This window comes from Centroberyx affinis, unplaced genomic scaffold (assembly GCF_046629955.1).
Source record: "Centroberyx affinis isolate AG114_WGS23_722 - 3 ecotype Tasmania unplaced genomic scaffold, CSIRO-AGI_Caff_v1 ptg000888l_1, whole genome shotgun sequence".
NCBI classification, from domain to species: domain Eukaryota; kingdom Metazoa; phylum Chordata; class Actinopteri; order Beryciformes; family Berycidae; genus Centroberyx; species Centroberyx affinis.
Genome location: NW_027279477.1, coordinates 442,257 through 463,174, shown reverse-complemented (window position 1 = coordinate 463,174; position 20,918 = coordinate 442,257). Strand labels below are relative to the sequence as shown.

At 41.0% G+C, this 20,918-nt stretch overlaps 4 protein-coding genes across 6 annotated transcripts in view; 2 read left to right on the top strand and 2 right to left on the bottom strand.

The window, feature by feature from the left end:
* obscnb (obscurin, cytoskeletal calmodulin and titin-interacting RhoGEF b) overlaps window positions 1–1,189 on the top strand; it is a 61,663-nt gene extending 60,474 nt beyond the window's left edge. Inside the window, 1 exon segment of the mRNA XM_071521420.1 lies at window positions 61–1,189. Within this exon segment, the coding sequence (XP_071377521.1) occupies window positions 61–1,189 (1,129 nt within the window).
* A 1,873-nt stretch (window positions 1,190–3,062) lies between these two features.
* On the bottom strand, window positions 3,063–11,102 carry guk1a (guanylate kinase 1a). 2 transcript variants are annotated; one of them, XM_071521443.1, is made up of 7 exons: window positions 10,945–11,102; window positions 6,858–6,971; window positions 6,101–6,142; window positions 5,747–5,982; window positions 5,442–5,526; window positions 5,270–5,355; window positions 3,063–4,911 (listed from the first exon to the last, which is right to left on the bottom strand). In XM_071521443.1, exons 1-7 carry the CDS (start codon window positions 10,970–10,972, stop codon window positions 4,873–4,875), a joined length of 630 nt encoding a protein of 209 aa, XP_071377544.1. In that variant the 5' UTR covers window positions 10,973–11,102; the 3' UTR covers window positions 3,063–4,872. The 2 variants fall into 2 exon arrangements, with proteins under 2 accessions (XP_071377544.1, XP_071377543.1); XM_071521442.1 differs by lacking the exon at window positions 10,945–11,102 and adding an exon at window positions 9,929–10,051.
* cunh1orf35 (chromosome unknown C1orf35 homolog) lies at window positions 10,128–15,428 on the top strand. 2 transcript variants are annotated; one of them, XM_071521440.1, is made up of 8 exons: window positions 10,128–10,223; window positions 11,532–11,682; window positions 11,767–11,812; window positions 11,938–12,020; window positions 13,116–13,188; window positions 13,759–13,838; window positions 14,031–14,153; window positions 14,754–15,428. In XM_071521440.1, exons 2-8 carry the CDS (start codon window positions 11,543–11,545, stop codon window positions 15,007–15,009), a joined length of 801 nt encoding a protein of 266 aa, XP_071377541.1. In that variant the 5' UTR covers window positions 10,128–10,223; window positions 11,532–11,542; the 3' UTR covers window positions 15,010–15,428. The 2 variants fall into 2 exon arrangements, with proteins under 2 accessions (XP_071377541.1, XP_071377540.1); XM_071521439.1 differs by having other exon boundaries at window positions 10,150–10,754.
* Window positions 15,429–17,035: 1,607 nt separating this feature from the next.
* On the bottom strand, window positions 17,036–20,437 carry arf1 (ADP-ribosylation factor 1). The gene is made up of 5 exons (XM_071521408.1): window positions 20,351–20,437; window positions 19,390–19,572; window positions 19,095–19,205; window positions 18,785–18,909; window positions 17,036–18,671 (listed from the first exon to the last, which is right to left on the bottom strand). Exons 2-5 carry the CDS (start codon window positions 19,532–19,534, stop codon window positions 18,510–18,512), a joined length of 543 nt encoding a protein of 180 aa, XP_071377509.1. The 5' UTR covers window positions 19,535–19,572; window positions 20,351–20,437; the 3' UTR covers window positions 17,036–18,509.
* Window positions 20,438–20,918: the final 481 nt, after the last annotated feature.

Below are 20,918 nucleotides of genomic sequence, written 5' to 3'. Positions count from 1 at the left end.
AGGGGAAATCTTTGTCTATAGCTCTGATAATGTCTGTTATCCTTTTTCTCTTTGTTCCAGTGAGGAGACTATAACCACTGTGGTGAAGAACACGCGTATGAAGAGACACAAGTCCCCTGGTATGACTATCACTGGGGCCTACCGCTCTGAGACCTCCACCCCAGAGCCTCCTGCAGCCAGGCAAAGGAGGCTGCCCACTCCAAGGAAGACCACTATCCCCACCCTCTATGTCACTGAGCCCGAGGGTGCTGAAGCCAGGTCGATGGATAGTAAGCCCAAGTGGGTGGAGGTAGAAGAGATCATTGAGTACAAGGTGAATAAATCCCCCAGGCTGCCCAGGAGGAGAGGCTTGTCACCAGCAGGGTCTGAGAGAGGAAACACTCCCTCTGGTACCAGACCCAAGAGGTCGCCACCAGAAAACCCGAACGCTAACAATTCCAACAACAAGCTGGTGGAGCAGGCGCAGGCCGAGCTGCAGGAAGAGGTCAGCAGCCAGCCTCTCTCCTGGGAGGCAGAGGAGAGTGCTGCTCCCTCTGGCTCTGCCTCTGGAATCACTGGAGAGATTCACGAGGTCTCATCTGTCCTGACTCCAGATGGAGAGGATAGCGAGGACCTGGACGATCAAGAAACTGTCATCTTCGAGCCCGATGATGAAGACGGTGAAAGCGTCCTGCTCAGAGAGCGGGAGCCTAAGATCCTGACCCAAGGAGGCCACGTGCTGACCCTTGAGGACTTGGAGGATTACGTCCCAGAGGAAGGAGAGACCTACGGCTCCTCCGACACCCACCGCCCCCCTGCTGAAAAGCCCTGTGAGATCTCTGTGCTCCAGAGGGAGATCGGCGGGTCCGCAGTGGGCCAGCCTGTGCTCCTCAACGTGGGGCGGCCCGTTGAGGCCCCGAGGCAGAGGCCCGGTTTCTTCAGCCGCTTCAGGGAGCATCTCTCCAGCAGCCTTTTCTCATCCGCCGCCCCCCAAGCCAGCGGAGTGCAGTCCAGGAGGGAGAGGGATGTCCCAATCCAAGTGAGCCATGCAAAGCTGGAAGTCAAACCCTCATACTGCTCAGAGGTGCAGAGAGTTGAGGGCGGGCAGCAGAGCTTTAAAACCAAAGTGTCAACCCAGACCTACGGCTACACATCAGTGGGAAACCCAGTTACTCTTCAAATTAGTGATAACCGCTATCAGAACAAATAGCTTTGAAAATAACCGGAGTAGAAGCAATTTTAATTTGGTACCACAGCCCTTTTAGTCTTAAATGGGGACATTTCTACTTAAAAAAGAGCATATTCTAACCTTACATTTACTGCATATGACAGACCATTCCATTTTGAAGCAACCCATCAGAAAAGTGATAGGCCCATCTTGTGAGTTTTTGCCCCTTGTCAAATGGTTAAACAGAGTCAGACAAGGTGTTCAGACAAACTTCAAAACAGAGTTGGAATATTTAGTTTTAATCATGTAGATGTCATTGTAAGCAGGTTTCAGTTCTATGCTGCTCTGTTACAAATGCTATGTGACATATAATATGACATAATATTACAAGTGTTGTATAATATTCAGCAGTGGACAAACACCATATGAAATTCAGGTTTGACTATTTAACTGTTAAGCGGCAGATGCTGTGAATGTCATTTCGGTGTCTTTGCTGGCCATACCTTCGCAGTGTCCCTTGTCACTTGTTGAAGTTTGTAAAATAAAAGGTTTAAAGCCACTTTTGACTTTAAGTATACATACCTTCATACAAGTTCATGAACTGTCACCCATCAATATTAACTGCTCTGGGTATCCTTAGTGATGCCACATGCATAATCACAGAGTTATATTTAGGTATATTTTTCTCAGTTTTTACTTTTGTACTTTTCAAGCAATGTTTCCTTTTGCAGTGATTGATAATGTTGTTTGAAAAAACAAAACCTTAACATCAGTGGTGGCTACAGATTCCTGGAGCAGCAAATGTTGAAGTGTTAATGAAGTCAAGATGTCGTGATATGTAAAAGTTCTTTTCAAGTGTTGCTCTAAGTTAAATGAATGTGCAACAGTGATGACAGTTTGTACGAATGAATCCTATGAAAGGAAACACTAACTTGTGCACATGCAAAAAAAATCAACAAAGAGCTTTGATTACAGTTGTGTTGTGGTACATTGACTTGTCAAAGTTCAATAAAAGCAAGTGCACTGTCAAAATAAAGGCATGTTGCCCTTATCCAAAAAGAAGTTCATTACAGCTTTGGTTGTTGTTTGTGAAGTTTCTTGACGTGTTGGTACAAGTTGTACAGATATGACATTTCTACATGTAAATCATTTGTGAGGTGGAGTGACAACCTAGCTCTATTTCACAACAGATCTCAGTCGACTGTGTATTTGATTTGTTTACTTCATGTATCAGTGTGGAACATAGATGCTTCTTCAGCTCATTGTGAACTGAATGTTATACAAAAATGTTGTTGCTTCTTAGACATTTTAATGTCTATTAAAGTAGTGCAATGACCAGTGAACTCACCTCAGAATATTCAACAGTGTAAGTGGTAGATGTTTAGATGAGTGACAGCATGTACTAGCTTTTTGAAAGCAGATGTGTTTATCCAGTCAAAGTAATCAGATTAAACTGTCATGTAATATTTGATTAAACTAAGAGCACAGACATTTGTTCAAAGTAGTTCAGCCCACAGAATTACTAACTTAGACTATGCAGTTAACAGAAATGACTAGAATAACTGCTTCTCAAAGATATGTGTGGTGTTTTTCTTTGTGTTGTTGATATGTCTTTTATTCAATTACATGGATAATTTTGTGTATTTCACTATTAAAGCGCTAATAGATTGTAATTGTCTGTACTGTACATGTTTAGTTCTTAGAAAGACATGTTTGGATACTCAGTGTTGAATCAGAATGAAATAAATTACCTGCATATAGTCAATATGATCAGTTTCTTCTGCGCTTCCTTTTTACAGCAAACATACAGATGCAATGTTTGCTTCCCAGATTAATGTATTCTAACATACTTAACAAAAATTAAACACTATACACAATTTCTAGTATACAAAACAGTGGTGACAAGGCAAAACAGTCTTACTACTTGACTTTTAATGCACTTGAGAAATACATAATGACATCCATATTTTTCCACAACAAGCAAATGATCATAAGAACTGGGTAAGTTGCAAATGCCTGATCAGAGGACTGCATGCATCTCAAGGAGTATGGTGTGATATTTGTACGATTAAATATTTATATGGGCACTTAAAAAAAACAGCTACCATGATAGGATCATAAAATTATCTGCGTAAAGGAATGGATTGTAAAAGTTGACTGAATACAGCTGTCTGGGCACTACATTTTTAGTATAAATCCACTAAATTAAGAAGTGACTTGATTGTTACGGAAAAAAACCATACCAAATTACAAATATGTGGAGTTAAGTAGCTGGTAGTGATCTTAGATTTTACATCAATTTTCAAGTAAAAGTGGATGTATTGTGTGCTTGATTCTAAGCTATACAGTAAAGAATAAACATGTAATGTCATTGTTTACCTGTAACTGTTGTTCTCAAAGTTAAATTGCTCTCCTTTTGTTAATAAAAGAGTCCACTGAATATCGTTCCACTATATAGGTAAAACTGTAAAATGATAAAGTTATACAATATAAAAGTTTTACAAATTTACAACTGTAAAATAAAAAAACATCAACTGGAGTTACACTGCTAAATTTTTAAAGTTATGGTGTCCAAAAAAAAACAACTGGCATCTGACATTGTGTAGATCCTTAAATGACATTTGACATTCCATATCAGTTTTAAATATTAAGCAACATCTCTTTATCTCATGGGATTTAATCCTACTTTAGCACAACAGTAAGTACTGTCATTATCCAGCTGTGGTTTTTAACCAAACTTGAGTGGAGTTACAAAATATGTGACAATTTACTAGCTCGGTCTGTAAAACAAAGCATTAACCAGTAGTGGAATTCTCTCATCTCAACACTACAGTTGGCTTGCATGTTTCCCTAGAAAGCAAATAGCAGCCGTGTGCCGGAGATCATTCGTAACACTGGTGTTTCAGATCTGTCGTCCTCCTCAACTAGAGATGACTCGGGATAGAAAGAGTGTGCAGAGACCTGAGTGATAACGTTGTGGTCATTTAGCTGCCCTAATCCCAAAGTAAAGCACTGCAAGAGTCCCTCAAGGAATCAAAAAGCGGATTCTGACTCTTATCTGTCTTTGGAACATTTCAGACTGTGATTAGGAACCCTGGCCATCTGGTGAATAAAAGCCATACTGTGCGTTACATGGGAATCCAACAGCGCCCACGCAGCATGACCAGTCACAGACAGAAACAGCCCTCAACTGGTTCGAGTAGCACGACTCTTCGCCACTAACCAAGATATCTAGAAACATGCCCTTTTGTATGCTTAACAGACCCGTTTTCCACCTGATGGAATGAGTTATGTCTCTGTAGTAAATGCATGGATTAGGCCGGACTGGTAAACAGAAAGAGGAACTTCGAAACAAGGCTGCAAGCAATATCTGAGTTCAGCAAACCCCTCCTTCATAAGAACCAAAGGAGAACAAACTACATACCATCTCTGTCACATATGAAGTAACCATTACTGGAGCACCCTTCTATGTCAAACAAATCCAAATAAAAACTAAAAAAAAGATACAGTAAAAAAAATGTTCCACTTTCATTTACAGTATGTTATCATTTCGTAATAACTACTTCTAAACATGTAAAACATAGGTTTCTGTGTTGCCGCTAGGGGAAGTTGTCTGAACTTCACAGACCGCCATCTGAGGGAATGTTCAGGACTGGAATGGAGGTCTGCAGTTTTGTAAGGAGTGGCTGGATGGGACTACAGGGGGTTGGCAGGATCCTTTTCCCCTACGAAGACATGTTCGTTTTCTTGACGATATTAATTTCCTGGAGAAAATAGAAAGAAACTTGAATTAGAATCTGAGGAATTGGCACCAACACATTCAGATATATAGGTAATGTAGGTTAGTAAATGTAGACAAAAGTACAACAGTGGACTATATCAATACTTAAGCTTCAGTTTTTAATCACACAAACTGTTATGTGGTTCACAAAAAAACTACAATCGAACCTTGTTTATCTGAGACACAAGAGGAATGCAACTGTTTATCAAAGAGGCATGAATAGTAAAATATGCTGCTGGTGCAAAGGTGCTGGAATGTGTTTCTTGATATGCAACTCAAAGCAATAAAACAGAGTATTTCACTGTGTGCTGATAGTCTAATGTACACGGCTGGTAACTCACCTCAAGAAGAGCGTCCTTTAACTGCCCATAGGCAACCTCCAAGTTATCATTGACAATTACAACATCAAATAAGCCAGGTTCTTTACCTGGAAGGGGAAGCAAATTAGTTCAGACTATCGTATTTTAAAGTATCATGTGGTTTATTGAACTTGAATTTATACAAATAACTTACTAATCTCCATGTCCACCTGGGCTGCATGTAAACGCTTCTGGAGGCTCTCCTCTGATTCCGTTTTTCTGTCCCTTAAACGTTTTTCCTGAAACAATAACATCAGAAAAGGATTTCAACCCAATGCAGGTGTTCAGAAATATCCACAGAACATATAAAACCTGTATGACCAGATTGTGGTACGAAGTATACTTAAAGCCACACCCGGCCTCTCCAGCCTGGCAGGGAAACGGCATCCTGTTCTGGATAAGACTTCTTGCAGAAACTGGTTCAGAGGTTATGGATTTAAAGAGACGCCGTGTCCTCACCAGAATCGACATGGACGGCGGCTGGATGGAGACGTAGATGGGATTGAGGTCCGTCTGTTTGATGTTCTTCACACCCTGCATGTCGATGTCCAGTATACAGATGAGGTTCTTGGCCTGGACGTCTTGCACAGCAGCTTTACTCGTCCCGTACATGTTGCCCGAAAACTCTGCGTTCTCGATGAATTCCCCGCTGTCGATCCCTGCCTGCATAACTTGCCTTGTGACGTAATGGTAATCTGAGACAGGGAAACAAAAAGGCAAATTACAAATCTTGCCGCTAAACAAGCTGATGACTTGAAACTGAGAAACATGAGTCAGTGTTACTTTGTTCACCAAAGAATAAGGAGAATGTACCTTTGCCATTCTCTTCACCAGGTCGAGGATTTCTTGTTGTATCTGGGGAACATAAGCATTGATTTGAATAGAAATGCATACATTTGCATATAAGCGTGACTTAATAAGTACATATTTACACATCCAGGTCTACTAGAAAACACTGATGACCTTAACTTTTGATGATAATTCAGTATTATTGTTTATTGTCTTTCAGTGGAATCATATGGTGATGATATGTGATTTTGGGTTATCATGACACACAATTCTGCTGTTTAAATTGATGATAACAAGCAAATTGTATTTAAAAACTCTGACAAAATGAGGTATGGTAGGAATATTTTTTGAAAATTTCAGTTTTGTTTGACATCAAACCTAACATCACCATTTGGTTCAATGGAATGAAAATGTATTTGATTATTTAACCTGATTTTGCATATGTGAACCATACTGTGTGTTGAAAGAAATGGAAAAGTACCTATACTAAGCAACATTCCTATATGCTCACTTAATATGCAGTCTTTGACCCATATTTACACCTTAAGTGTACATACTGGAATGTTGCTTAGTATAGGTACTTTTCCATTTCTTCCTCAACATGAGATATACGTATATTGATATTGAAATAAATCCTTATGATTGTCGTGATACTGATATCAACCATATCGCTCAGCCCTACCCTACAATAATAAGCATCTCAATCAGCAAGATCCCTACCGAACTAAATGTGAAATGCTTCATCAATATGTAGTGTAAGAGCCTACAACAGCACACTTACGGGAGACGCTGAAGCCAAAGACGCCGTCGTACTCCTTCATGAGCTTCTTCAGCAGCGTGCTCTTCCCGGCCCCCGACGGGCCGCTGAGCACCACAGGCCTGGGTCCAGCCATAGCTGCAAGAGAGGAGGAGAGGCACCGAGGTCAGAGTGGGGAAGGAGACAGCGGAGGGAGCAGCGGGGAGGCTGAGGAGATTAAAAATATCCACTGGAAATCCGGCAGCATGTGGATGGGGTTCAGCTACATTAAGGAAGGCATGAGTCATAACGCGGGACCAAAACGAGGCAAACTTTTAGACTAGCCTTGTTCTTGTGGAATAAATACAGCATAATAAAAATAATAAGCCTGTCATTCTCAAAAACTGCTGCACTGCTGACACACCGATGAGACCAAAACATCTCCCACAAGAGCAGCAGAGGCAATCACTTGGTTAACAATCCTCTGGTTACCATGGCGCTGTCATGGAACAATTACTCACTAATTGGAGAGCCCTGCCCTGCTTGAGATGGCAGCAAAGAAAGGCATGGCAAGGAAAATAGCAGAAAGGCTAAAGATATGCTAAGGAAAACAGCTTTGTTGGATTAAGGCACTATAAGCAAGTATTCAAACGTACATCTTCTTACAAGCAAACTAAAACTTAAAACAAAAAACACATTGCAAAGCTACCTACAGGCAAATTATACAGCCAGCCAATAATTCAACATTATATGCCTAGTCCTGGTACTGGGAATTTTCCACTTTCTTTCTAAAATAGTAATCGTTTCTCAGCTTTCCCTTTCTATACTGTAATATACCTTCTCTTTCATCACAAATGTTTTTTTTAGGCAACCTATTCAATGAAGCGATAAAATAATGTCTCTAGTCTCCCTCCTTACCTTTCTTCAGTAGAGAAGTGTGTGGGAGTGCAGACAGGCTTTTCAAGTGAATGGGTATTGCGTGTTTGCATGTGAGTGTATTGTTGGGCAAGTGTAAAAGGGAGGGGAGCGAGGGAGGGGGAGAGGGAGGGAGGGAGAAAGAGAAAGAGAGAGAGAAAGAGAGAGAGAGCGAGAGCGAGCTGGGCCATACTTATGCACTAGTAAATTTTGTTGTCTAACATAATCCCTCAAATACAGTTTACTGGGCAGGCTATCTTGTCCTATGTGCTCCATTTCTGTTAAAAAACTACTACCAGGGCAACATGGCAGTAAACAGTCTGTCCAGAGATACTGGGCAACCCTCCATCCCTCAATTACTGAAATGGTGGGACAAACCCTAAGTTAAGCAAAACTGCATTGGCTAGAAAGTCAATTGGTTTTCAAAAAAACCTGTGAAAATATTCCAAAACAATATTAGCAGTAAGAAACAGGCTATGGCTGGGCTGAGCTATTAATAGAACTACAAAACAGGACCAAGACTGAGCCTCATGGTTACACATCTAGGCCTATTAATTACATCAGTCAGGTATCAGAGGGTTTGGCTACAAGACCAAAACTTAGGCTTTCCATGTAAATGGCATGACATGCTTAACCAAAATGTTGCCACTTCAGCAAGAAATCGACCGAACAACGGATTAAAAAAATATTAGCCTAGTCCAAATTTAAAATGGAAAAAAACAACAACATCAACAAAAACAGCATATAATGGGGGATTCTGAAGCTTCCATGAGCTTTTATTAGCGAATGAGAAAATAACAGCACAGTGACCTTCACTGTCTCCAAGCAAAACAGAGGCAGCGAGGTTGTGTTTGCAGGTGCAAGTGACAGTCATTGTCCATTGCCTCTTGAATGTTTACTATAAACAGCAACTTGGCTAATTAAATGTGCAGGAGTTCCTTTTCAGGAGTCAGTGAGTCACACAGGGAATCTAAAGTCAGGATTTTTTAGAAACTAGCCTATATCCCACTGGATGTTCAAAAGATTTTCTCTCTGAGAAATTAATTTGCTTCAGCTTCCTGTTAGCATCAGGAAAACATGCTTGTGACTGTCACACTTATGACTGTCATGGCATAATAATATGCGTTGCTCGTTCTTGACTTTCAACTATGTTCATTAATCATCAATAAACAAAACAAAACAACAAAAAAAACCATTCAAAAGACACTCATTATCAGCTGGCTTCTTGGTCAATTGAAATTACCAACATTGTGAGATAATACCAGGTGGGATCGCAGGCCTGCAGGGCTACACAGCATCGGCCCTGGAGCCGGCAGGGACTCTGTATCTGGCTCAAGGAACCTCAGCACTTTTTTTAAACTAATGGTTAACAAAATCTAATTTGCATCTCATGTTGACAATGTTTCTGAAACTTGCAGCTATATATAATTAAGCAATCCTGGCCCACGCAGGACTCAACTTTTCAAACCTGACAGAGTAGACTACTGTATTTACGGGAAATGAGGGACATGTGAGTTTACAATGAGCACGGCTTGACACTAATTTGTGCCTAGATTTAATCAAACCATGTGCACTGAACACCATGTGATTGATCTTTGCCTGACACCAACTTATTTCATGTGAAATCCATTAGGTCTCAATTTGGTTACTGAGCATTTTCAGATACAGTCTGCTAAATGTTCAGAAGACAGAATTCCTACATGCATTAACAAGGATGTGTTATGTCAAGATAACTGTCATAAGATCTGGTTATCCTGTAATGTTAAGCCTATTTCCATCTTTATTCCCATTCATCTGATGCTGGGATCTCAAGCCAATCACCATTCTAACTAATTTCATCTTTTGTCATTGTGCAAAGCAAAAGTGTAGAAAGTGCACAAGTAAGCTGCATCAAAAATGCATTTTCCATTTCATTATTGTCCTCTAGTGTCTCGATATTTGTGCCAGCATTATCTAATATATAAGTTAGTGAGATAAGAAAGCCTAATGCATAGGCGGCTAATATAATGTGAAAGTAAACTTCCCATCACCTATCGTTGCAATATACACAATGAAGACATTAGCCATTTTCTTATCCTATAGGAAACTGGCTCTATCAATGGTTTATTACAGGAATTGAATGGCAGGCTTACAGTGGATGGCAGATAACGAGTAGGCTAATTGAAACAACGCAACGACCGAAAAACTAAACGTCTTCCTACCTGAAAAGAGTCTGGAAAAATATCTCATGTACATCGGCAATTAATTTAATCCGAGATTGTGACTCTGTCTCCTGAGGATCCTCTCCCTCCTCTGCTCGCTCTCCTTGTGAGAGCCATTAGCCGCAGCACACTGGAAGCAGGGATTGTACTGAAACGTCATCACTGCGGGCCAAAACATTAAAAAGTTACATTCGCGAGCGTCTAGACTGCGCGCGACAATACACAGACATGTCGATCATTCTGCAGCTAAAAGAGTAGACAACCCGCAGGCAATAACAATGTGTGGAGGAGGCTGGTAGGTGCAGCTTCATCCTTAATGAGAAAATACGTCTGCGCTCGATCGGGCTTGTTTGTTCTTCACAAGGAAGCGGACGATATTAGCTTTTTGGCGCACAGAAACGGCGAGAAACGCATATATAAACAAGCTTGAGCTGAGTGTTAATTCTGTTTTACCTATTCGCTGTGGTTTTCTGGGGATTTTTTACTGCCACCGCGGGTCAGTGGTCAGTTGACAGTCGCTGGCACTAGTCAAAGTAAACATTAGCACCGGGACACGCAGGCTCCGATCAGTACGGAAAAGTTGTCGAGAAACTCCCCGGATGCGTGAGTAATCGGCCTGCTGGTACCGCCGCCGAGGCTGCTGCTCATGTGTGTCGAGAAGTCATAGCCGGTTAAGCTACAACATCCCTGTGACCTGCTAATACGCTAGCTAACTAAGTTGTGGACAAAATGTTCGGCTCCTCGAGATCTGGGGGAGTGAGAGGAGGCCAAGACCAGTTCAACTGGGATGATGTGAAAGTCGACAAACACAGAGAAAATTATCTCGGTAAGTCTAACTTGTAACGCCGCGTTAGCATAAATGCTAGCCTACCATGCTATTAGCTAGCACTTAACGGGTTAGCATTTAGCAAGCTAATAGCGCTCTGCTAACGCGTAACCAAATGGGCAGGTCATTTACAAGCGTGGTTAAAGTGCAAGTTGCAACTTCAATGCCCCCACATGACTCTTTTCCATACCTTTTTCCGTAGTGTACAAGTCCCTCATTACACTTCCTTTCGGCTGGTCGAGTCGCCTGGTGTTACTTTAATGTAAATGTTGAGCCGGTTTGCCACACTATCAGCCGACGTGACAGATCTCAGCTCGCATTGCTGTCTGAGCAGAGAGCCGTAGCTTCACTCAGCACTGCTGCCTCCAACATGTCAGCATGCCAAACACCTACGTAGCGATCCCCCTCGTCAGCACTTACAGCTGGGATATAAAAGGAGAAAACGTATGGACAGCTTATTTAACAGATGAGTGATTTTTGGAGCAAGCAGTCAAGTAAGCTATGACCTGGGGACTTGCATATTAGGTGTATCGTCACCATACATGTACTGTCTATCTGCAGCCAAGGGTTTAAAAAGTATGATGTCATGAAATCAACAGGCGACTCTAGGGAAGATGTGCACTCCACAATGTGTATTTTTCTAAACTAAAATATCATATCATTGCCCAAATCTCTCTCTCTCACTCTCTCTCAGTCCTTACATGTGTTATTTTAAATAGATACCATTGCCCCCCATCTCTCACACCGTCTTTCTCAATGCCACTGTGTTATTTTCAGGGAACTCTTTGATGGCACCAGTAGGACGCTGGCAGAAAGGCAAAGATCTGACGTGGTATGCAAAAGACAAAAAAGGAGGTGCACCGTTGTCCAGAGAAGAGGAGCTTGCTGCTGTGAGGGCTGCAGAGCAGGAGGCATTGATGGCTGCCCTGTATGTATCACATCCTAAATTATAATTGTTGACAAATGTAGGCCAATGCATAAATCCAAATTACATTTTCCCTTCTCGTTTTAGAGGGCACAAGAATATAAAGAGACAGCCAACTGGCCTGACCAAAGAGGTATTGCATGTTTTTCCAGTTTTGCTTTCTCTCAAATTTCTTACACATTTTCAATAAATTTTGCCTTCATTCAAAAGCTCCAACACTGTAGACCTTGGCTTGAATTTCCCCAATTTTCATACCAGGACCTTGCAGATGTGTGCAGGAGGGAAGAGGCGGATGGTGAGGAGAGAGATGTGGACCGTATTTCCGGCTTGGGAAGCTCCAGGTGATTTATGTCCCCTTAATAAAAAATACATGGTGTCTATAACATTTTTTTGTTCACATTTTGCTTTGAGTGCTAGTCATCAGGGCAGAGTGAATAATGAGTGGGTGAGTCTGCCCAGCTTTAGCTTTGGCACTGATTTTTTTTTTTATGTTTCACTCAATTCATGATGACTGCTATGATTTACTTTCAGCAATCAGAACCTGATAAACTGACCAATCAACGTGAATTTGGCAAACCAACAAAATACACAACAAAGGGAGAGGCTTGTGTTTGGTTCCTGGATTGCTCTTGTTAGTAGAGAAGATAAAACTTCACTGATCCCCATGGGGAAATTGGGTCGTAATTTGGGTAGTAATAAGATACAGCAAAGGAATATAGAATAAGATTATATCATTCAAATAGGGGTTATATAAACATACGTAACCAACACTGTCATCACTCTAGCATGTTAGACATGTGAATGAAAATGTGGATTACAGCATCATGAGGCGGCGCAAACCAGGAACTTACTGGGATGAAAGAAAGAAAAAAACAGATGGGGGAAAAAAATGTACCATATGAAAATATACCAAAGGTTTGAAATACATATAGCATGAAATTAGTTGAAAAAATATTTAAAAAATCAATATATATTCATAATATAACAAATTAGACAAGTATGAGAATATGCTGAAAAACAATATGTGAAATTACGTGTAGACATGCGTTGTAAAAAAAAAAAAAACTATTCATCTACATAATATCAGAAGCCTGTTCCTGACAACTTGTTTTTTACTTGTGCATTTTTCATATTTTTGAATATTAAATCTATTCATATGTAAATGCACCATTTCATAAATTCAAATAACCTCCATTCCCGAGGTATTCAAATGATCAAGCTTCTACTTTTTATGTTTGTAAGGAACCTGTGTGAGAGCCAACGGGGTGTTCATTTAAGGAATAACAGCATTATCTGTCTGAGTAACTCTCACCATGCTCTATTTTCGTACCAGTAAAAGTCATTAAAAATGTGCCTCTTGACATTCAAGTGGTGGAGAGAGGGCCGCTTATCTTATTGTGATTGGAGTGTACTTACATGTCTGTTTCCATCTACAGCGCAGGGTCGCGGAAAATGGTCCTCTCCCAAAAAGAGAAGGAGGCTGCTAAAATAGGCCTGTCAGTTTTCACAGTAAGTTTTTTCCCCTGCCATTTCAGATGTCACAGAACACTAAAGGGATGGTTCAGGTTTATAAGACGTGTACTCTTATCTGACTTATCATGAACTTGGGGCGACCTTTCACTCAATTCAGAAAGATTGTAATATCGGAGGCAGAAGTTGTTTGCATTTCTTAATGATGCAAGTGCCAGTCAGTGTGGCTGAGACCATTTTCTGAAAAATCACATGCAATAATTTCCAAGCAGTTTATAAACCTTTTTTACAGCATAGTGAACTAAAGACTTAAGTCTGTTTTTTTAAATAAATGGTTTTCATCTGACTTGCACTAATTAATATAAATGTAAATAATATCTCAATAACAAAACACTAGTGTAAGTGCTTTTTGGATAGACTGAAAGGACTCCCAGCGTATAATAAATCAGACTGGCCTCTTAACTGCTTAAGTGTAGCCTATCAGCTATTATGAGTATGATGGAACATGAATATTCCCCCGTTCCCATGTTGTTACAACAATAATTGCAGCATAATTGCACAGGACTCCTGCAACTTAATACAAAGATTAAAAAAGTGCATTCTTCACAGCACCATAAGACAGAAGGTCGTCCAGAAACCTCAACAAAAAGGACATGTGAGAGTGAAGACAAGGAGGAGATGGAGCAAAGGTGAGTATATGTTATATGAGTATAGTAGTAACCATGTGTGATACCTTATGGAATCAATCTAAATGTATGGCAAAAGATTTGCCTCAGATATAAGATAACATTTAGTTCTACAGGACAAAAGGGCCCTTTACATTATGCCCCATGTTTTATTTTAACAATAAAGATATGCACTAATTAGTTCTCATTCTGTAGACATGAAAGCAAGAAGAAGAAGAAGGAAAAGAAGAGCAAAAAGGAGAAAAAGAACAAGGAAAAGAAGAAGAAAAGACAAAGAAGAGACTCGTCCTCCTCAGAGTCGGATGACAACAGAAAAAGGTCGGCTCATTTCTCCACATTTGTTGTCAGTGTGTCACATTTATTGCTGTTGGAGAGTTATATATGGTCAAATGAGGAAACCTGCAGATTTACTGTTAGGCGAAATCTCTCCTCCGTCAGCACTAGAGGGCACCGAGGCTCTGTCCCGCAGACAGCTGCTTATAGTGTCATCTTTTTAACTCGGGAGTCTGGGGATGCAGATACTATGCAGTTTAAAACCTGAGACCTTAATTATGTCCTGCAAGTCAAGTTGGGGATGGGGGGATACATATCAGACTGAATAATTTAGTTTGTGTGCATAATTGCAAAGTAATTAAATAATTGGTGATTGAAGAAGCATGATGTAGGGCAACATGTGGTGATAGGGTACAGAAACAATGAGATGGGTTGAATTTACAGAACTTTCTGAGTTAAGGGAAGTTTACTGCAGCTTGAGGAGAATATTCAGTCATATTCACATACAGCTGGCATTTGGTATTTTCTGTGGATGTCATGACTGATCAGCGCCTCAGGCAGCTACTTCTTCCCCAGCCTCGCGTCAGCTTATTCGACCCCCACCAGGTCCCAATCATTGATTGTTTGTTTCCTTTTACTCTTCAGGCACAGAAAGGACCACCATCATCATAATCCATCATGCCACAGTCAGAGTGGAGCCAGACCCCATGACAGCCATTCAAGGGGGGGGGCAAAGGCCGAGCGCCCCCCCTCCTACCCCCATCGTCGACAGCAGCGGCGTGACACAGACTCCTCCGACAGGGGGTCTCCTGTCCCCCGCAACTACGCCAGCCACAAGACGGCCCCTGCTGGTGCCACACAAAGCCACAGGCGGCGCCACGACACAGACTCGGACGACTAATGTCCTCCCCACCCCCCCGATCAGAGACACGCGGACGGAGCGCTCTGCAGCAGCCTGACTGGCCCATAAGACCTCATTTACCCAGACAGCCAAATGGACTGTGGATGCAAACGGGCCGATATGCTCGACTAACAGGCTTTGGCCACATGTTTTAACTACTTCAGCCAATCAGTTGGTCAGTCGGTCATGCACCCCCTCCTTCACCTTTTTTGTTGTTGTTTTTGATAATGTCCTGTGAAATGTTTGTTGTAAACAAAAGAAACCTGTTTCTTTTTTAACAATTTGTTTTAGGTGATTAAACTACCAAATATTTTTTTTTTTTTTTTTTTTTTATTGCTAGCAGTTTTGAATATTTGTTTTTATTTCATTAGATAGGAAATTGTGCAAGATGAATTATTTTGGAAAACAAAGAGTGATATGGCTACATAAAATGTTTTGCGTATTTCTTAACATGGTAATCTCTCATTTTCTTATTTTTGGTGACATCTTTGGTGCCAAGCGCTCATTGCTGTGGTGTTTCTGCGCTGCACTTCCCAGAGATCACCTGTCAATCAAACAGTGGGGCCAACACTGACATCTTTTTCCTTGGATTTTCTGTTGATTAGGTTTTAATCATTTATTTGTTGTAGGCACTGGTCTTTTCTCAGCTATGGTGGATCTCACTGCTCATGCAAACTACCGAGTTCTTCTATCCCAAACAAAGTGCTGCTGCTGCAGTTGGAAACGTAAAACATCACAGAAAGGGAAAGACCTACCTGACACCCGGTGTTTAGAACAGCAAGTGCCATGGTTTTCATTAACTGGGGTTTAATCATTATTATATCAATCGGTGAAAGAGAGTAGTAAGACACACATTTATTTAGATGAAAATGTCACGGATAATTTTTTTACGGTATAAATAGACTTGGCAGCTGTTCATACAAGTGAGGCAAAGACTGTTGAAGGATAAGAGAAGAAAGTCAGCAGCACAGTAATATCTATTTTTCATAACAATGTTATGAAAATATTTTTTCAGGTAAATGTAGGGAGGGAACCGCACATACCCCCTACAAAACCAAGCCTACATTTGAATGGAGTCAAACAACTGAATGTTTCTTTTAGCGTCTGCTATGTTGAAAATCCTCTGAGATGTTCCTTGATGCTTTTCGTCCTTGCACCTCTCCTCCGTCCCACTGTGCCTCTCGCGCTACTCAGCAGCTCCGGTCCTTTTCTTTCCTCAATCATGCCAGCGCTCCATTGTCCCTCCCCGCTCTAGGTTCAGCTCCCTGACTGGTGAGATACCATTGGAATGCACTCCACTGGTCATAATAGAGTGTAGTGTTTGCATTTGCCTTGAATTGGTCTGAAAGAGGGTATTCTGCTGGCTGGCACCTGGGGGGTGCACTAAAAAGAGCAAGGCATTCACAAAGAAGAGTGCAAAAAACCAGGCTGGTCCTTTTATATGGCCGAGTACCGTTAGACCGCCACACACAAACCAAGCTGATGGACCAGCAGGAGAGGAGGCCAGACAAAGCCACCCTGTAAGGGACCCGAGACTCTTACCCCCTCCCCTTCCACGACCACCATACTCTCCTGCCATGTTTTATAGGCTTGGCTGCGTTAACCATAGCAGCCTAATCAACCTGAAAGAACGTTGTCCTAGATTGCTCCCCGATTGCACCCCCCCCTCCCCCTGTCCAACTCTGGCGCCTATGCACACGTTAAAGGTAAGGTGAGCTATCCACATTCATCAGTTTTAACACAGACACTGGGTGGCTGCCATCACCAACACAATTCTTCCTAGGTCAAGGGGTGACAGACCCGGCAGGAGGTTGCAATGACACCAATTTTGAGGTCCGTTGTTAAATTTTAGTATTGCTTCATCTTGGCTCCAAATTTATTTCTATTCATTCTCTTTAAAGGTGATGAAAATAGGAAGTTTTCAAAGATACTACTTTTAAGGGACAAGGACATAAGACTACAAAGCTACATTGTGCACCATAACATTCAGCAATTAAATTTTATTGCATAGAATGAGACAAATGAATGAAAATCAAATGCAGATCCATTTTATTCATCGCTTTAATTACAGTGCTTTTTTTCACAAAACAAAAGCTAAAGTAACTTAACATTAAAAAAAATGCTTCAACAAAGTTTGCTAAGAGATTAACATACAATTTTCAACAAACATTTAGGCAGTTATCAATCAAAAAGTGTTTAATGCACCACTAAGACATTTCCAGAGCAGTAGAGTGAACGAACGCCCACACCTTTAGATAAGAAGCATGAAAATAAGAGGCAACATGTGTCTTGGATAAGAAGGCATAAGTATGGCTTCTTGTTCGCCCCAAGGACATGTGCAGCAAAGGAAGAAATACTAGCACTACGCTAAACATTTAGCTCAAACTGATTTTGTATTGCCATCAAAAATGCCTCCTCCCAGATTGTGTTAATCAATTCTCAATAAAAAGGCATGTCTTTTTCTTGATGGAGCCTATTGTAAGGACACTAGGGACATCATAGTGTGCAACTTGTTTTGTATTGCATCACACAGTACATACATTAGGTTACAGTATAGGGCTGTTAAAATTCGTTCTCAGTGGGGTAATAGTTCTTGTGCAGCCTAATGATGTAAACAATTAGCTAGTCCCATGTAGACAATCGTTTGCACGTCCTTTAAGACCAACAGACCACATCATGCATTTTTGCTAATTCAGGTATATTGCAAAGGCAGAACATGATCAACCTGAGACACTGTCATACAAACACAAAAATCCAATGTTGACTGAACAGACTGCCTCTCTGTCAATCATAAAGCAGGTAGATGAGAGATCATGGCAGCATTTCTCAATTCAAGCTAACAACTGACATACTGTATAACAAAGGCTGGTAAGTGTTCACAGGAGTTCTTGACTTGGACTGAGTAATCTCACAGTACAGATAGTACGACTAGTTAATGCCAGTGTTTGCTAAATGGTAATTTGGGGGCTGGATACTGGTAGCCGTTTTTTCTTTTAAAGTAACCATAGCAGTTGCAAGTAGTGCATCAGTGTTATAATTAATTCATTGATAATTGATGCCCCCTAATGAAACACTCCTTACAGTACGCATTACCAGTTCACATACAAGCTGATAAAAAGAAGTCATCAGGTTGCACTGAGGTCCTGGGGCCAAAGTTAGCTGGTAATTTTTTATTCTTTGCCTCCCTTTCTTATTTCAATACACATGTGGCTGCCCAACGGCCAGGAAGAGAAATAACCATGGTAGGTTTTATAAGTGTGCAACAAGCTGCCCTATTACCAAATGTATTTACATTAACATTAAATAAGAAACCTGACAGCTTTACAAGAATAGATTATCCCTCCCCTGGCCTGTATTTTTTTGTTGTAATTACAGCTGAAGTGAGGGCAGCTTCCAGTACTTTTTTTTTTTTGGACAAGGTAGCTCAATTTGCAACACTAGAAGAGTAGAGAGCAAGGATAGAGAGTGGGTACAGTATATTAGTTGAGGATAGCAGGTGATTATTTCTGGTTCTTGAGTTGATTAGACAACCAATCCAGTCCTTCATAGAGACCATCCCCGGTGGTGGCACAGGTTGCCTGGATGTACCAGCTTCTCTGGCGAAGGGAGTGAAGTCCCAGCTTCTCTGTAATTTCTGCTGCATTCATAGCATTTGGAAGGTCCTAACAACACAAAACGGGAAAACATTAGAAAGGCCACTCTATTTTACCAACGCCTATATTCTGTATCTGCCTATATCAGAGATGGTGGATGCTTCTAATAAATTAAAACGTACCTGTTTGTTGGCGAACAATAATAGCACAGCGTCACGTAGCTCATCCTCTGCCAACATCCTCATGAGCTCCTCACGGGCCTCGTTCACTCGTTCTCTGTCATTGCTGTCCACAACGAAGATGAGACCTGAAACAACAAGGACATGGAGAAGAAACAAATGAGTTGTATCTTAAAGATACACATACAGTAGATGACACACACAAGGCATTGGGAAATTCAGTTAGTATATCCCATGACAAACAGATCGATCTAAAACCAACAAATGTCAAGTTCACACCGGCACTAAGCACTGACTCCGAAACAACACTTACCCTGTGTGTTCTGGAAGTAATGACGCCACAACGGTCGGATTTTGTCTTGACCACCGACATCCCACACTGTAAAACTGATGTTCTTGTACTCTACTGTCTCTACATTAAAACCTGAAAACAAAGATGATAGTCACATCAAAAACCTACTTAAAATTCTTATAATACAGAATAAGGGGCCTGCAGTATATGTGACCTAACTTCCTAAAAACATTTGATTACAGCAATTGCAATGTTTTACAACAGTAAAGTATTATGCCATTTGATGCAAAATGCATACTCATATTAATTGACTTACCTATTGTAGGAATGGTAGTCACAATTTCTCCAAGCTTGAGCTTGTATAAAATAGTTGTCTTTCCAGCAGCATCAAGGCCTACCATGAGGATCCTCATCTCCTTTTTCCCAAATATTTTAAAGAGACCTGCAAAAATATTCCCCATGGTGGCAGGTGATGGGAGCCCACTTTGGTATGAGAAACCTGAGGGAAACAACAGATCAGCCGTTTCAAACGGGGTGCCATAGCAGAAGCGTGTGGCTAACAAGCTAAAATACAGCTAGGGACCAATGAATGAGGATTAGGGGGCAGAAATTCTTGAAAAAATATATCCTAACCCAATTTGACATCAGAAGGCAAGAGAGACAAAATGTGCCCGCAACATATCGATACGTGCACTATCTATCTTATTCACCAAGTTGTTCTTCTGTATTACAACTTCTGTCCACATGAGAAGTACAAAACGTCAGTAATGTCTATATTTAGTAAGGACGTCACTCTGATCAAGTTTTAACACAAAGACTAGATGAGACACGAACTGTTTCGCAATTCAGGCCCCAATGCGGCTCATTTGAGTAAACAGACAGTAGCCAATGCTAGCTAGTTAGCTTGCTACAATGTAAAGTTGCCTTCCTACCATTGTTTTTATTTTGAACAAGTACTTAACACAAGATGCCCCTTTTCCAAAATGCAAAGACCCATTTTATGTACTTTAAACAGCGTGTGGTAAGAATAAGGTCACAATTTTCCAAAAATGAAATTTTTGGAAAATTCCAGGGAAGAGTCTGATCCATCGAATCAGCTACGATAACGGCAACGTTAGCTTTTAGCAGCAAGACGTTTTAGCATATTTCCTTCTCAGTGCCCGACCTTCACAAACACTGTCATAAACATGATGTTGCTTACATACTGGGTAGTTATTTTTTCAGGTTTACATTCAACGAAAACAACAGTAAATTTGCTTTAAAAAGTTTTCCCTTACACAGTTGTTATCTTTCTTTTCCTCTTCAAGGCGTTTCCTTCCTCAAGAAAATGGCGATAATTTGACACGTCAGAGGTTCCAGTGAAACTTCCGTGATCATCAGCCTACAGAATGTCGCCCCCTGTGGCCGGGAGGAGAACGACATGCAGAGCCTGTCAAACACTCCTTTACTCCAACTCTAGTGGGTTTTAGTTTACCGTTTCAAACACCTATTCTGTGTTTTCCAATTCTGGCTTATACACAGACTCCTGAAGAAGGCATTAAGTGCCGAAACGTCGATTAAATTCATACTTTTGCATCGGAGTTACGAGTGTGCGGCTTCTCGTTTCTTTTGATGTGTATGCCCTGTAAGCCAGCACCTCAACAATATAGGTGTGCGTTTTTTTCTTTTTTTCCTTTTTATACACAGACTCAAACATTTGATAAAATTGGATTCAATAATTTGGCTCATCAGTGAATATGATTTTTTTTTTATGTGAGACCAGATCTAATCGGGAGTCCATGGCTTCCAGACCTCTGCGCATAAAGCTTGAACAAGAGCAAAAATCAACTCCAACACTGGAAGAAG